The sequence below is a fragment of the Seriola dumerili genome, unplaced genomic scaffold (assembly GCF_002260705.1).
Source record: "Seriola dumerili isolate Sdu_G_001 unplaced genomic scaffold, Sdu_1.0 BDQW01000052.1, whole genome shotgun sequence".
Lineage (NCBI taxonomy): Eukaryota > Metazoa > Chordata > Actinopteri > Carangiformes > Carangidae > Seriola > Seriola dumerili.
In genome coordinates, this window is record NW_019174307.1 from 187,764 (window position 1) to 202,236 (window position 14,473).

A 14,473-nucleotide genomic window follows, 5' to 3' on the forward strand; every position below is an offset into this window, starting at 1 on the left:
GTTTTGTGTGAACGTGATTATTATAACTTATAGATATAATGTCATAACTATGAATTAATATAATAATTATGAGATATAGATAATAGTTTACGTGAGGAAAAATCCCTTATTAAGACTTTCCTTTTTAAATGGTGAAAATGAGCTTCAGAGCAAGATATACAAATAAAACAAATAACAAGTGGGTGTTACACTAAATAAATTATTTCTACTCTTCTTTCGGAAAACGTTACTGCACAAAGGAAGTACAGGGAAGGAGGGGCAGAAGAGGAGGTGGAGAGAATAATAACAAGGGGGTGGAGTGTTTACCGGGGAAATAACAAGGTGAGACAGACAGATCAGTCGTGCACACCACAACATCAGTGCTTGTAAATTCATGACATGGCAACAAAAATCATCTACTTCACAGTGAATGGGAGACCAGAGCAGGCTGAGTTCCCAGTGGATTGTCCTGCCCAGGATGTCAAAGGTAGGAGCAGAACATTACATATAAGTTCACGGATGTACTGCATGTTTGAAAAGTATTGTAAGGTATGTGTAGTATGTGTAAGTGTACCCATATCATGTTATTAAAATATGATAATTCTCATATAGAGTATTAATCAGTTACAAGTGAAAAATACATAATTTTTTGCAAACAAGAAAACATAACTGAAAAATGCATGGATCAGATTTATACAAACAGATGAAAGAATTGTGTTAAGTGTTGTGGAGGTTGTCTGGGCTGCAGACAGCCATGCAGCTGCCACTGACAGCTGACCATTCTGAAGGTCTTATTGCAAGCAGCTTTTGTTTACATAATATAATCAATGTAGTGTGTGTGTGTGTGTGTGTGTGTGTGTGTGTGTGTGTGTGTGTGTGTGTGTGTGTGTGTGTGTCTGTGTGTGTGTCTGTGTGTGTGTGTGTGTGTTATACTTTTGCATGTATTTTTATCTGTCCCAGTGTTAATGAGCACAGACTGGAGTGCCTCTTTGGCAGCCCTAAAAAACTTAAAGTATCTAGTCACCTTCTATAAAAGGTAACTAATGTGTTTTTTATTGATGATAAATCATTTACTAAGGCTTTATATTCATATCAGTTATAAGCCATCATTAAGAATAAATTTGGAGTTGCCAGCAATGGTGGAAGAAGAAATCTGATCTTGTTAATACCAAAAACTAGTGTTACTAAGTACTTATTTAAAAAAGGAAACCATGTAAAATCAGGAAAATGTTCTTAAAGTAGCAAAAAAATTATCAAAAGTAAAAGTGCACTCAATACAGTAAAAAAAAACCCTGAGACTGTTATACTGTTATTAGATTATTATGCATCATGCATTTCTGTCTAAACAGTATTTGACTGTTGAAGGTCGAGGTGGAGCTAACTGTTTAAATATTAATGATTGTTTTCATAACTGCTGATAATTTTCTAAATTCATGATAAATTGTTTGGTTTGTAAAACTTCAGAAATTCAAAATTATTGTTCACTTTGAAGCTTTTGAAGTTATAAGCAATGAACAACAAGTGCACATAATACATCCATGCAAGTGCATCCCAGCTGGGTTCATCACTTTTTAGTGTCTCCTACAAAGACCTCCAATTGTTGTCTGTGCTATACTTGCAGCATGTTTCTGTATTTGGTTGTATTGTGAGTATTTGCATCACATGTGTTGTCAAATCGATGCAGATGTTTTCTGAATTTGTTTGTGTTTTGTCTGTTTGCACGTGTTTTCTTAAGCTGCAGGTTGTTGAGGTGTTACCACACCTTGTATTTCATTTTTTTTAAATCAATGAACAAAGAAAATGGAGTTGAAATTAGTTAATATTATAAGTTGTAATAAGTACTAACAGTATTGTGTCACCACAGCTCATTAGAATTATGTTTAAGTTTAACTAAGTCACTGAATTTTATCCTTCAACAATGCAATGCAATTTAGTAATTATAAAAGGCTCCATGACTGACTTTTTAGAATGTAATTCATTTTCTGTCAATTGATTTATTGATTAATAAATTAATTATTTCATCTCTAATTGTATATATGTTGGGTAGCATCATCTTTTATATGCTCTTTACATATTTTGTATGTAAAATCTTAATTTGAAAAGACGAAACTTGTAACTGTACTGAGATACATTCCACTACTGGTTGCCAGGTTGTGAAAAACCCTTTTGGCTGACGTTTATCCTGCAGTTCCATTTTTTGAAAATCCATTAACAAATGCTTGATGGATTACAAAAAAAACAAAAAACCCAAAAGTAACTTAACTAGATTTAATATAGTTCATGTTCATCTGTGAGGATTTGTTTTCACAGTTTGGTAACTCAAGTCGTTCTTATTCATGGTTTAATTATAAAAATGGTACAATTGATCTATAAAGCTTCAGAAAAGGATTTAGTAACAATTGATAAAGTGATTAGTTACAACTTATAACCTTTTATAAAAAGTGTTACCTAAAAGATTGACGAAAAGCCTAGTTTTTTTTAAGGCTTTTAACCACACCACATGGTCTTCCTCAGAAGGTGACTATAAACATTGTAACATATTTTCTCAGGACATAGTGCGAACTGAATACTGATCCGTTCTTTTAGATCTTTTCCGCTCTGCAGCGGAGGCCGGACCCCACGACATCCTGAAGCTGTACAACCCCAAAGGCAACATCATCAACATCTCCCCAGGTCTAGAGCCAAACAGCCCAAACTCCTGCTACAAGCTGGAGGTGGTGGCCGCCGACTGCAACAGTGAGCCGTTAGGTATCTTTAACTTAGCACCATGGGAGTCAGACGGCTTGGATTTATTTAAAAAACTGTTGGCAGTCTCTTTCTTTTCTGGCTTGTCATTTCAGGTGCGGAGCTTGCTGGTGCACTCGGGTTTGACCTCTCATCCATGGAAAAAAGGTAGGCAGGGTGGGAAGTAAGTGAAAAAAAGATGTACTAAATGGATTTAATATTAAATATGAAATATGAAAAAGTAAACAAACAGTTAAAAATAAAGAAAATGATGTCTGGAGCCATCACTGATGGTGCGTGGGTTCAGACTGCAGGGCCTGGAGAAGAAAATCCTGATCGAGGCTGGAGAGACTCCTGCAGTGGTGTATGAGATGAAGAAACAGGTGGATTCATTCCAGATAAAACTAGAGGTAAGTTTTCTGTGGCTTTAAAGCTGCTCATGAAATTTGGGGAAAGAACATAGAACTTATAATATACACACATACAATGGCATAATCACACCAACAGTTTGCTGTTTGTTCGTTTTATATAAAGTATATAAATTTAAAGCTGTACGTATCAATATTTCAATATATTCATAATTGTTCAAATGACTAAAGTAAAAAGGGTTTACTCATAGTTATGAACCCAATGACAATTATCAATAAACTCTGGACTTCTCCTCTGCACTAAAATGCTTTTTTCTGTTCTTTTAGCTCCTTGTTTTTGTTTGCGGCCTGAAATTCAGTTTTCATCAACTTTGTTTTCAGCCGCAGCCAGTGTTGGGGAGTAACTAGTTACATGTTACGGGATTACGTCATTACAAACAAAATGTAAATGCAATCTATTACAGTTACTGAGGAAAAAAAATGCAATTGAATTACAGTTACTAATGAAAATGTTGATTAAACTAAATCAATGGTAATAGAAAGTAATCAAAAAGTAATCAAATGTAATAAGTTACATTACTTTGATAAAATAATTAAAACAGCTACATTACTTACATTATTTATTACATTTTTAACAGGTTAATTAGTAATCCGGAACCTATTACATTTCAAAAGGAAAAGGTTAAAGTAAAGTAATAGTAATAGGTTTCCCAACACTGGCCACAGCAGGAAGCTGTATTACTTTGTGGTTAGCATCAAGTGAAAGATGAAGGATGCTAATGTTGCTTCAGGTCTTCTGGATCTCATAAAGAGGCAACTTTCCATGACATATTAGGCATATGAACTTTATTTGGTGATAATATGTCATATGTTGTGTTTACAGCTTGTTCAGAATAATCAGTGCAGTTTTCAGATATTCATACATCAGATATCCTGTAAATTATTTTAACATGTAATTGATAGATTAATGGCATGAACTTAACTTTTGCACAGACGTTCTTGGCTCCCAGGTGATGTTATCCCAATGAGTTTGGTGATCTGACATTTACTATTTCAAGTTAATTCAACTTAGAGTGTTGACTTTATGATGAGTTGAATGAATGAACTGCTGAAAGTTCACTCAACTCATTGAATGAAATTTTTAAAGAAACAAAAAGAAAGTTACGAATATAACTACAGCTCTATGAATCCTGGATGACCGCCAGAGGTGGTGCTTTAAGCACTGGATCTTCCGTCCCGCATATGTGTGGGTCAAGTATTTAAAGAGGACATATTATGGCCATTTTCAGTGTTAATCATTTCATTCTTGGTGTCTACTAAATTAGCTTAGGAATATAACTATTAAAAACATTAGTTAACTTCATTTGAAAACTTAAGTTCAATTGCTGCCTTAAAAATGTGAATAGACAGAACTCAAAATGGCAATTGGTATGATTATTGTTAATTATTTTAACGTGAAATTGTAAGTTGAAATAATGTAGAACTGCATGTTTGTTTGACAAGATAAAGCAATGTTTCTTGAATGGATGGTGTAATATAGTTGTTTAACCCAGAGAATCAAGTGTAAACAACAAATGATCACTAATTAAACATGTATAACATAACTTTTTGAGCTGAAACAAAGTTTTTCTTTTTCAGCAGCTTGAACTTAAGATTTAAATTTAAACACATGAATTATTTTTACAGTCTACTGTTTTGTAGTGAGACCCTTTTTCTCATTGGTACAGTAAATATTGAGCCACTAATAATAATGAAAATATTTTGTAATGCATGACCTAAATTGTGATGGCTCATTCTGGGGATTTAACCTCCGTCCTCAGCTGACTGGATTTTTTTCCCCATTCTTTTTCAGAGTGTGGAGCATCTGAGTTGGCTTGGCCTGTTTAAAGACCTGTCTGAGGGAACACACAAGCCCTCCCCCTTCTACCACAAGAGAACCCTGCGGAAAACCAGGGAGGAGTGTGAGCACGTCCGGGAAAAGTTTCTTCAAATGAGGTATGTTCACACACAACACAAACGGACCATAAAGAACTGTTATACTTATACTTATACTGTTGTCCTTTGAACATCTAGTTATCATTAATGAGTATGTTGTCACCCTGCAGCTCTCTGGAGGTATCAGAAGAAGTGAGGCAGTACCTTAAAACCCCAACCTTTGATAACTGGTAAGTTGAATCTGAACAGTAAGAATCTACCTGCAGCAGCATCATCATGATAATCATCATCAGTGTGATGGGCTGGGTGTCTGTGCACATGTGTGATCACTAACAAACACCCAGTGCACCTGTTTCCTCGGTGTACGGACAATGAGACGGACGGTCGGCTAATGACAGTCATGGCATACAAGCACCTCTGATGCATCTCTGACGAGGACAGGAGCCCTCACCCTTTTCTTCTGATTGACACACTCATCTCAATATGAATAGGTCTGCCGAGGGCTCGCGAATCAAAAGAAGGTCTTCATAAAAGGCTTAATCAACCCACCATGTTTGAAGTGGGCTTCACGGGGAGAAAGCACATGCCGCATTCAATGGGGCTCGGTCATCATTTTATTTGTCCAAAAGCTTTTAAAGCAAACCCACAATGATGGAGGTGGACAGATATGAGGTTATGTGCAAAACAAGAAGAGAAGCTCGTGGCGTCACGTAATCACAGTAAATTATAAGATCCATTTGAAAGCCTAATATGCTTTCTTTTCTTTTTGCCATGTTGGCATACGAGTATTTTAAAGGACGAGGCTGGCATTATTCTACATTGTTGTTAGTGTCAACAAGACCCATAATCCAATAAAAAAGACCAAAACCAACAATGTATTAACCTGCATCTCAGCACTTTCTGACTTCAACACTCTGTGGCACTCAGTCCCAGGACAATCATTCCTACTGAAGACATATACTGTTTATACACTTTGTTATGTTGCCCCTGTTAGCCTTATGCTAAAAATGAAAAATAAAAAAACATTTTCCCCTTATCAGTCTCCCCCATATCCCATAAATTTATTAAAAAGGAAACACTGAAATATCACACTGACATATGTATTCAGACACTTGAAGTTTGGCTCGGGTTCCTCCTACATTTCTCCTGAGCATCTCTGAGATGTTTCTCCACCTTGACTGGAGTCCACCTGTGGTAAACTCAGCTGATTAGACGTGGTGTGGACAGACACACACCTGTCTATATCAGGTCTCACAGCTGACAATGCAGATCAGAGCAGAAACCATGAGGAGGAAGGAACAGCTGCAGAGCTCAGAGCCAGGATTGTGTCGAGGCTCAGATCAGGGGAAGAATCCAAAAACATTTCTGCTGCACTGAAGGTTCCACAGGGGACAGTGACCTCCAACGTTCTGACATGGAAGAAGTTTGGAACGACCGCGACTCCAGCTGGTCACCAGGCCAAACTGAGCAATCAGGGAGAAGGACGTTTGTAAGAGAGGAGACCGAGAACCTGATGGTCACTCTGGCTGAGCTCCACAGATCCTGTGTGGAAATGGAGAAAAAATATTTATAAAATAGAAAAAATAAAAACCTCAGACCTATGGTTTCGTTCAAACATTTTTAAAATGAATTTGTCTGGGATTACTCTCAGATGTTGATTAATATACTGTAGATTTAGTTTGCGGGTGAGTATTTGCAGCAACGGGGACAGTGTGATGTGTGATTGTGTGTGTGTGTGTGTTGTGTGTGTGTGTGTGCGCGCGCCGTGTGTGTATGTGTGCATGTGTGTGTGTGCTGTGTGTGTGTGTGTGTGTGTGTGTGTGTGTGTGTGTGTGTGTGTATTATGACGGACTGATGAGATTGTAGAAATGATCACTGCTCCTCTTTATGTATTGATGTAAATATTAATAAATATAGTTCCCCCTCAGTCTGACTCCGAGCCGCAGAGCAGAGACATCAACAACCGACCAGAGAACAGATCCAGCTCCTCTCACTGCTTTTTAAAAGCTGACAAACAGAGTGTTTGTTAAGGACTGAAGGAAATAGAAACACTGCTTCACTTAATGCACTGACAGATGTGTTCACAGAGAACACCTGCTTGTTTCTGCTCCCAGTTCAGGAGCAAACTGTCATCGGTTCATAGGGAGTGTTCTTCAGCAGGGTGATATCACCTGAAATTAATGTCATGATTTACTGTCACATTTACCTCAGTAACAATTAGTGAAACAGGAAATACACCTGTGCACGCAGGTGTGTGATTTTTAATGCCTCAGCGCCGTATGTCCGTCCCATTCTCACAGACACCATATCTTAGTAACACCTTGATGGAGCTTCTTCTAACTTGACACAAATGTCCACTTGGACTCAAGGACGAAGTCATTAGATTTTGGTGGTCAAAGGTCAAAGGTCAAAGTCAATGTGACCTCAGAAAACACTTTTTAGCCATTACTCAAGACTTCACTGCAATTATGAGAAAATTTCACACAAATGGTTCATATTTTCTATGACTCTGGATAAACAGGGATGTAACCTGAAACTAGTCTGAGTGGAGGAGGCAGGCACCCATGAGGAGGTGATTGTAGTTTTATTTTGACTCACGTTCTCCTCACTAGCTTGATCTGGACTGCTGGTTTTAGATTTTACCAGTCTGGACGGCTTTTTGGAAAAGTCCAGTTTTGGAAATGGTTTTCATTTGGAGGAAGTAGACAATAGAAAACTATCTGCACCTTTGAACGCAGCCATACTGTAATAAGTTGTTGATAAGGCATCATCCTCAGCTGACAGCTGAGACCTCTCTGTTTGACCACTTGCAGGACATCTGGACCAAAGTCCATTTAAAAACTCTTCATTTGAACATGTTGCACTGACTTCAGTAAACGCTGAAGTAGCTACTTTACAAGACTGGAAATCATCCCATTGATGAGAGGAAGGGAGATTTCTGACAAAACAACCTTGAAAACGTTCTTCAAATGTCTTTACACAAACAGGCGTCACCTCACTTTCCTTCATCATCTCTCAAACATGATCTCACTACAGCAGCGATGAAACAACACAGAGATGACTGGATGTTTTTTTCAAGTTTACTCCAAATAGATTTAATTTACATGGAGAGAAAATTATAAAAGAAATCAGACCCAACAATTCCACCATGAGCAAGAAGTGAGCGACGGCGGCAAGGAACAACTCCCTGTAACAGGAAGAAACCTTGAGCAGAACCGGGCTCATGGTGGACGGCCGTCTGCCTCGACTGGTTGGGGGGGGTAGAGTCAGAGGAAAGGGGGAGAGAGGGAGGGGGAAGGGGGAGATAGGGAGCGGGTAGAATCAGATGAAGGGGGAGAGAGGGAGGATAGAGTCAGATGAAGGGGGAGAGAGGGAGGGTAGAGTCAGATGAAGGGGGAGAGAGGGAGAGTAGAGTCAGATGAAGGGGGAGAGAGGGAGAGTAGAGTCAGATGAAGGAGAAGAGAGGTGGAGGTAGAGTCAGAGAATTGGGGGGGGTAGAGGGGGTGATGGGGGTGTTTGGTTAGCCTCAGGTCGTACACTGAAGACCAGGTGCGTGCAGGTGAGTGCTCACATGCAGCCCTGTGACCATGGAGATGTGACTCCATGCTCTCAGGGTTGCGTTGGTGCTCGCGGAGCAGAAACCCGTCCTCACCAGAACGAGTTTTCTGTGCGCGCTTGTATCACGTGCACGCTCCTGGTTGTCATGCATGTGGGTTACGAGACAAACACAAGACCCCCCTCCAATAAAGATGTCCCTCATTTGGAGATAGAGTGTCCGAAGAGCCTGGACAGCCAGCGGTTCCTCTTCTTGGCCTTGATGCGGCTCTCCAGAGCGTCCAGCCTGGCGGCCATGTCGCTCTCCTGCTCCACCCACTCCTGCTGCTTCTCCCTCAGGATGTTCTGGAGCTTCTGGGCTGATGCCTGGAGAGAAGCTCTCTCCTCCTGCCACTGTTCCAGACCGAGCTGCAGCCGCTCCTCTGCTTTGTTCTGGGAGGCAGCAGCTTCAGCGTTCACCTTTCTCAGATGCTCCAGCTGAGACACGTAGGAGGCCTTTAGTTTTCTTGTCTCCTCCCAAGCTTCCTCTGTGGTCCTCAGCAGATCTTTCTTCAGCTGGTCCACTTGTGATTGAGCCTCTTGCGCAGCAAAGGTCTTCTTCTGCAGCTCCATCTTCATTTGCAGGGCCACTGTCTCCGCCTGTGACCTCAGGGCCTCTTCAGCAGCCAGCTTTTCTCTGAGCAGCTGGATCTCACTGAGATGAGCTTGTGTCTTCTGGCGTCCTGCAGCCTCCTCTCTGACGTCCTGGTCCGTCTGCTGCTCCTGGTCCCTGTGGGTTCTGAACCACTGGAACTTAGACCGACCTTTCTTGTCTTTGGCAGCAGTCCTCAGACTCAGGGCCTGCTGTAGCAGCTCTGTCTGGAGTTTCTGTAGGTGGAGGTTGACCTTCTCCATCTTCTGAGCTTGTGCAGACTCAGATTGGTCCTGAGTGCTGCAGGGAACAAGCTTGATGGCCTTCTTCATCACAGTGACCTGCTCCTTATGCAGTTTGACACTGAGGTCCATGATGCATTTCTTCAGAGCCTGGATCTTCTGCTGCTGCTCTTCTTCTCCTCCATCCTCAGGGTTGTTGATGTTCTGGAGTCTGGTGGTGCAAGTCTCCAGATCCTCATGAGCCCTCTGCAGCTGCAGAGTCAGCTCAGAGACGTCCCTCTCTGTAGGAGCCTTTGTGTTGGCGTGTTGCTCCTTCTCTTGCAGCTGGGCTGTCAGGTCCAGGATCTTCCTCTGAGCAGCTGCCAGTCTGCAGTGACACATCTGCTGCTTCAGCTGAGCGTCCATCAGCTGCTGTTTCAGAAGAGCGTTCTCCTTCATCAGCTCGCTGAATGTGACCTCGCTCACTGTGGCGTCCAGCTGTTTGTGTGGCTCGGCGTCCATTCTTCTTCTCTTCTTAGTTTGTGTGCTTTCCTGTTGTGGCTTCTGTCCACGGTGGCAGAGAAACTACTGACTGAACAATCAGCTGCTTCAAAGATCCATGCTCATCATAGAGTGTGATGTCACACTCTATGACTCTTCAGAATGCAGATCAAAGGCGTTCTGTTGGAAGTTTGAAAAGCACTGTTGCCATGACAACAAAATATAATTAAGCCAAGTAAACAATAACAGTAAAAAAGAACAATAAAAAACATCAAGATTGATAAACATGTATCTATTAATTATACATTTACAGTATATTATGTGTGTGTGTTTGTGTGCGTGCGTGCGTGCGTGCGTGTGTGTCCAGGCAGTGGGAGGACGCAGAGATCATGGTGCTCCTGCAGGTCATGTACACAGATCTAGATTTCATAGCGACCTTCAACATCGAGCCTGAAGTTCTGCAGCAGTTCCTGTTTGAAGTCTACCGCAGATACAACAACATCCCTTTCCACAACTTCAAGCACTGCTTCTGTGTTACCCAGATGGTAAGTGTGAGTGTGAGTGTGAGTGTGTGTGTGGGTGTGTGTACGTGTGTGTATCTGTGTGTGTGTTTGAGTGAAGTCTTATCAGGGCAAATCATAGAGAGCCCAATTGTGTCCGTAATTATGAAATGGGGCAATTATGCCATCACCTTGAAGGCTAATTGGTGAAGGACATTTAGCCCTCAGGGCAGACAGATGACTCACTGCCTCTGGACGCTCAGCAGTCGTCTCAACACATCCATGAAGGAGGACACCTGGTGGTTGAAATCTCATCTGAGGCATTTTTCACATGTTTCTGATGCACAAATGTTCAATTCTTCACAGCAGCTATAATCAATAACAATGCATCAGATGTTTCAGCGCATTGATTGTGTTTTATGGCCCACAACCACAAGACCTACTGATTGAATCACTCACTACTCACAACCTCATTTCCAGCTGTTTCCAGCTGTTTTCAAAGTAAAACCCTGTGGTCAATGCCGGACCCAAAGAGCAGACAGACAAAGAATGTAGCTGGTGAACATACTGGAGCATTTAGCTGTGAGAGAGGTTCAGACATTTCCTTCAGGATTTAGTGGAGATCAATACAGAGCTGAGAGGAGAGTGAATTGTTGGAATTGCATTCATTACATTGTTTGCTAACATGCTAACATGATAACTTTATACGGTGATAATATGTAAACATTGTGTTTATGGCTTGTTCCACTTCCTCCACCTGGACCAAAAAAAAATGATGGATGTAGCTTTATCCTAGAGAAGATACCAACTTTCTTTTTCTGAGTTATGTACAACAGAACATCTCCATTTCCCATTCTGCCCTTCCCTGTTTCTACATCTGTGAACAGATGTACGGTTTGATCTGGCTGACTGACCTGAGGAGTAAGATGGACACCATCGACCTGCTGATCATGCTGACCTCTGCAGTTTGCCACGACCTGGACCACACAGGATACAACAACGCCTATCAGGTAAAAGAAATCCCCTGTTTATTTTTCCACAGGCCGAGCAGCAACACAAAGCAGGGATTTGACATTTGACTTTGTCTCTCAGACTGCTGAAGCCTCATATTAGCTCCACACAGAACAAGGACTTTTATTGAAATAACTGTAAAAGGATCTTTTCACAGCTGATATAGACAGGAGGAATACATGCACTGACCAGTAATGCTTGTAAAGGAGAGGAGTATTGTAGTGAGATACAAGTGAACAAATGTAAACCTGTCCTTTAACTTTAGTTATGAAATAAGTCTGACCGAGATGTGTTCTATCTTATGCCCTCTAGTGGACAAACATTGTAACGATGTAATGTGGAAGTGTGGGGGCCGACCTTTCAAACAAATATAAAATAGTCTCCTTACAAAAATGAGCCATACGTGTTCTTAATAAGATAATCACTGTAATCCATTCTTTCTAAATTCCCATGCTATGAAATGTAAGGATTTACTATATTATTATAAAATAATTCAAATAATGTTCAGTCACTTCCACGCTGAGTACAAAAGTTGTTTTCAATACGGAAAAGCAAATATGATCAGAGAGGATATTTGTAAATTTATTGTGCAAAAAGATAAAAAAAGAGATTAAAAGGAGATGTGTTTCTATTGATGGGGTTAAATTATGGAACATTCATTCATTTATACTAGCTTTCATTTAAAATATGAGTAATTTTCCTTTTCAGTAAGTACTTAATACATAGACTGCTGACTTTGTTTTTACTGTATATATTGTTTAAATGTACTGCATTATTTGTAATGACTGAATAAAATACTACTACTTATATATCTGGCCAGTTATATCAGCTAAAACACACTGTACTGAAACTTGTTTACTTTATGTACAGCATACTGTTGCATTTGACCTGTTTGCTGTCCACTCCCATTTTCAGACACCTCATTATATCATCTTATTCATTTCATCTGAATATTCATCATTTAAATTACTGAATTCTCAATTTATGTAATTATAATATACCAGTGCACATTGAACTGCTTCAGCATCAACTCTATTTAATTCTCATCAGAAATAATCTCTGAGTATCTTTCAGATAAACGCTCGGACTGAACTCGCTCTTCGCTACAACGACATCTCTCCCCTGGAGAACCATCACTGCGCTGTAGCTTTTGAGATACTGGAGAAGGTGAGGATGAAAACATAGCGTCTGTGAATGAAACATCCATTTAGAAGAATGTCAAAATGACGGAGGTATTTTCTGTTATGCAGACAGAGAACAACGTCTTTAGAAATCTGTCCATGGATCAGTACAAACGGATCAGAGAGGGAATCATCAAGTGAGATCCTCTCTCTCATTCTCTCAGCCTGCACATTTTCTAATGTTACAATAACTCAACATTATGCAGTTTGCATTTTATTCTGTTGTAATTGCAGATGCATTTTGGCCACTGACATGACAAGACACAATGAGATTCTCAATAAGTTCAAATCCATCCTGCCTGTTTTTGACTTCACCAACAAGGACCACAAAGATGTGGTAAGAGGACTGCACACGTAAACCCAGCATGACACTGTGGCATTATGATGAGTGGGCACATGTGTGAAGAATTTCATGTTTTCATGTTCTTCTTTTGTATTTGTATCTTTGTATTGAATTAATGAAAGGACCTTATTGTAATAACCTTTAGTAGGAGCAGTAGTGGAAGTTGTGTCCTATGCTTAAATGGATAAGGTCATGCTGTAATATGTATCTTTATAACTTTATCTTTATGACATTGTAAAACCGTGTGGCTTTTGGGGTTCTTCCATGGGCTTTGATGGGCTTCTTTGCCCTCAGAGTCTAGGATCGCCACTGGTTGTCTCCTCCTGGTACTAGTTAACTGATTAAGATGTTTTGTGACACCTTCTTGTGTCTGCAGCTGATGATGATCCTGATCAAAGTGAGTGATATATCCAACGAGGCGCGGCCCATGGAGGTGGCTGAGCCCTGGCTGGACTGTCTTCTACAGGAGTTCTACAACCAGGTACTGATGCCTGAATATTAGTTTCAACAATATGATGGGTTATTTCATTTTTCCTGCCATGATCTGTATTTACTGTATGTAATATTTATTGTAATGTGTCTAGTAGCAATATTTTTTAACAAAGCAAAGTCAGAAGTTACAGATGTTGGTCCTATAACCTTTAATTCCAGCTGCTCCATCTATCTGTCCTCAGAGTGATGTGGAGAAGCTTGAGGGTCTTCCAGTGACCCCCTTCATGGATCGGGACAAAGTAACCAAACCTTCATCCCAGACAGGCTTCATCAGATTTGTCCTCCTGCCTCTCTTCATCGAACTGGCCAACCTCTTCCCCTGCCTGGAGGTAATATTTGTGATGTCACTCAGAGACACGTAGTAAATCAAGGCTGAGAGAGAGTTTATTTATCATGTATCAATTCTGCAGCATCACATCATCGACCCAGTGCGGAAGGCTCTGGACTACTACACAGAGATGGAGAAGGCTCTGGAGAGGGAGAAGCAGAACCGAGCTCAGAGTGAGAACGCAGCAAAGAGCAAGGACTCGTCTGTGGGAGCTCAGAGCTCAGCTGACAGCCACACAGAGGCTGAGTCCTCCAGACCAGACACACACTGAACTGTGGTGGACGACATATTAAAGAACTGAACACAGCCAACCCCGATCATCTTATCTAAAGATTATATAACTTTATATCGATTGAAATGAATTTGAACCAACAGAACATGGACTTGACTTGTTTATGTAAGTTCTGTATGCTGTTCTGAGCAGTTTGTGCTGTAGTTTTGGTGCATGCTGTATGTGATGTTATCTGCTGGTACTGGACCTCACAATAAAAAGTTTCAATAATAAAATATTGTATTTATGCCATGGTGACCTCACAAAACATGGTTTTGGCATTGTGAACACAATATCTTGAGAACTCCTCCTGGGAATCCCTTTTAATTTGGTACAAACGTTCACGTAGACTCAAGGATGAACTGATTAGATTTTGATGGACAAGGTTGCAGTGACCTCACTAAACACGTTTTTGCCCATAACTCACAAATTC

At 40.5% G+C, this 14,473-nt stretch overlaps 1 protein-coding gene across 1 annotated transcript; it reads left to right on the forward strand.

Annotated features, from left to right (window-relative positions):
- Window positions 1-378: 378 nt before the first annotated feature.
- On the forward strand, window positions 379-14,040 carry LOC111218788 (high affinity cGMP-specific 3',5'-cyclic phosphodiesterase 9A-like). The gene is made up of 14 exons (XM_022741261.1): window positions 379-466; window positions 2,566-2,727; window positions 2,820-2,871; window positions 3,011-3,113; window positions 4,924-5,066; window positions 5,177-5,236; window positions 10,282-10,459; window positions 11,302-11,424; window positions 12,500-12,592; window positions 12,676-12,743; window positions 12,841-12,943; window positions 13,326-13,430; window positions 13,624-13,770; window positions 13,852-14,040. Exons 1-14 carry the CDS (start codon window positions 379-381, stop codon window positions 14,038-14,040), a joined length of 1,614 nt encoding a protein of 537 aa, XP_022596982.1.
- Window positions 14,041-14,473: the final 433 nt, after the last annotated feature.

Bases quoted from the DNA above. Each gene is read 5' to 3' on its own strand.
- LOC111218788 (XM_022741261.1), top strand. From the start codon at position 379: ATGGCAACAAAAATCATCTACTTCACAGTGAATGGGAGACCAGAGCAG. The intron at 467-2,565 runs GTAGGAGCAGAA...CCGTTCTTTTAG, and splicing joins TCCTGCCCAGGATGTCAAAG to ATCTTTTCCGCTCTGCAGCG. The intron at 5,067-5,176 runs GTATGTTCACAC...GTCACCCTGCAG, and splicing joins GAAAAGTTTCTTCAAATGAG to CTCTCTGGAGGTATCAGAAG.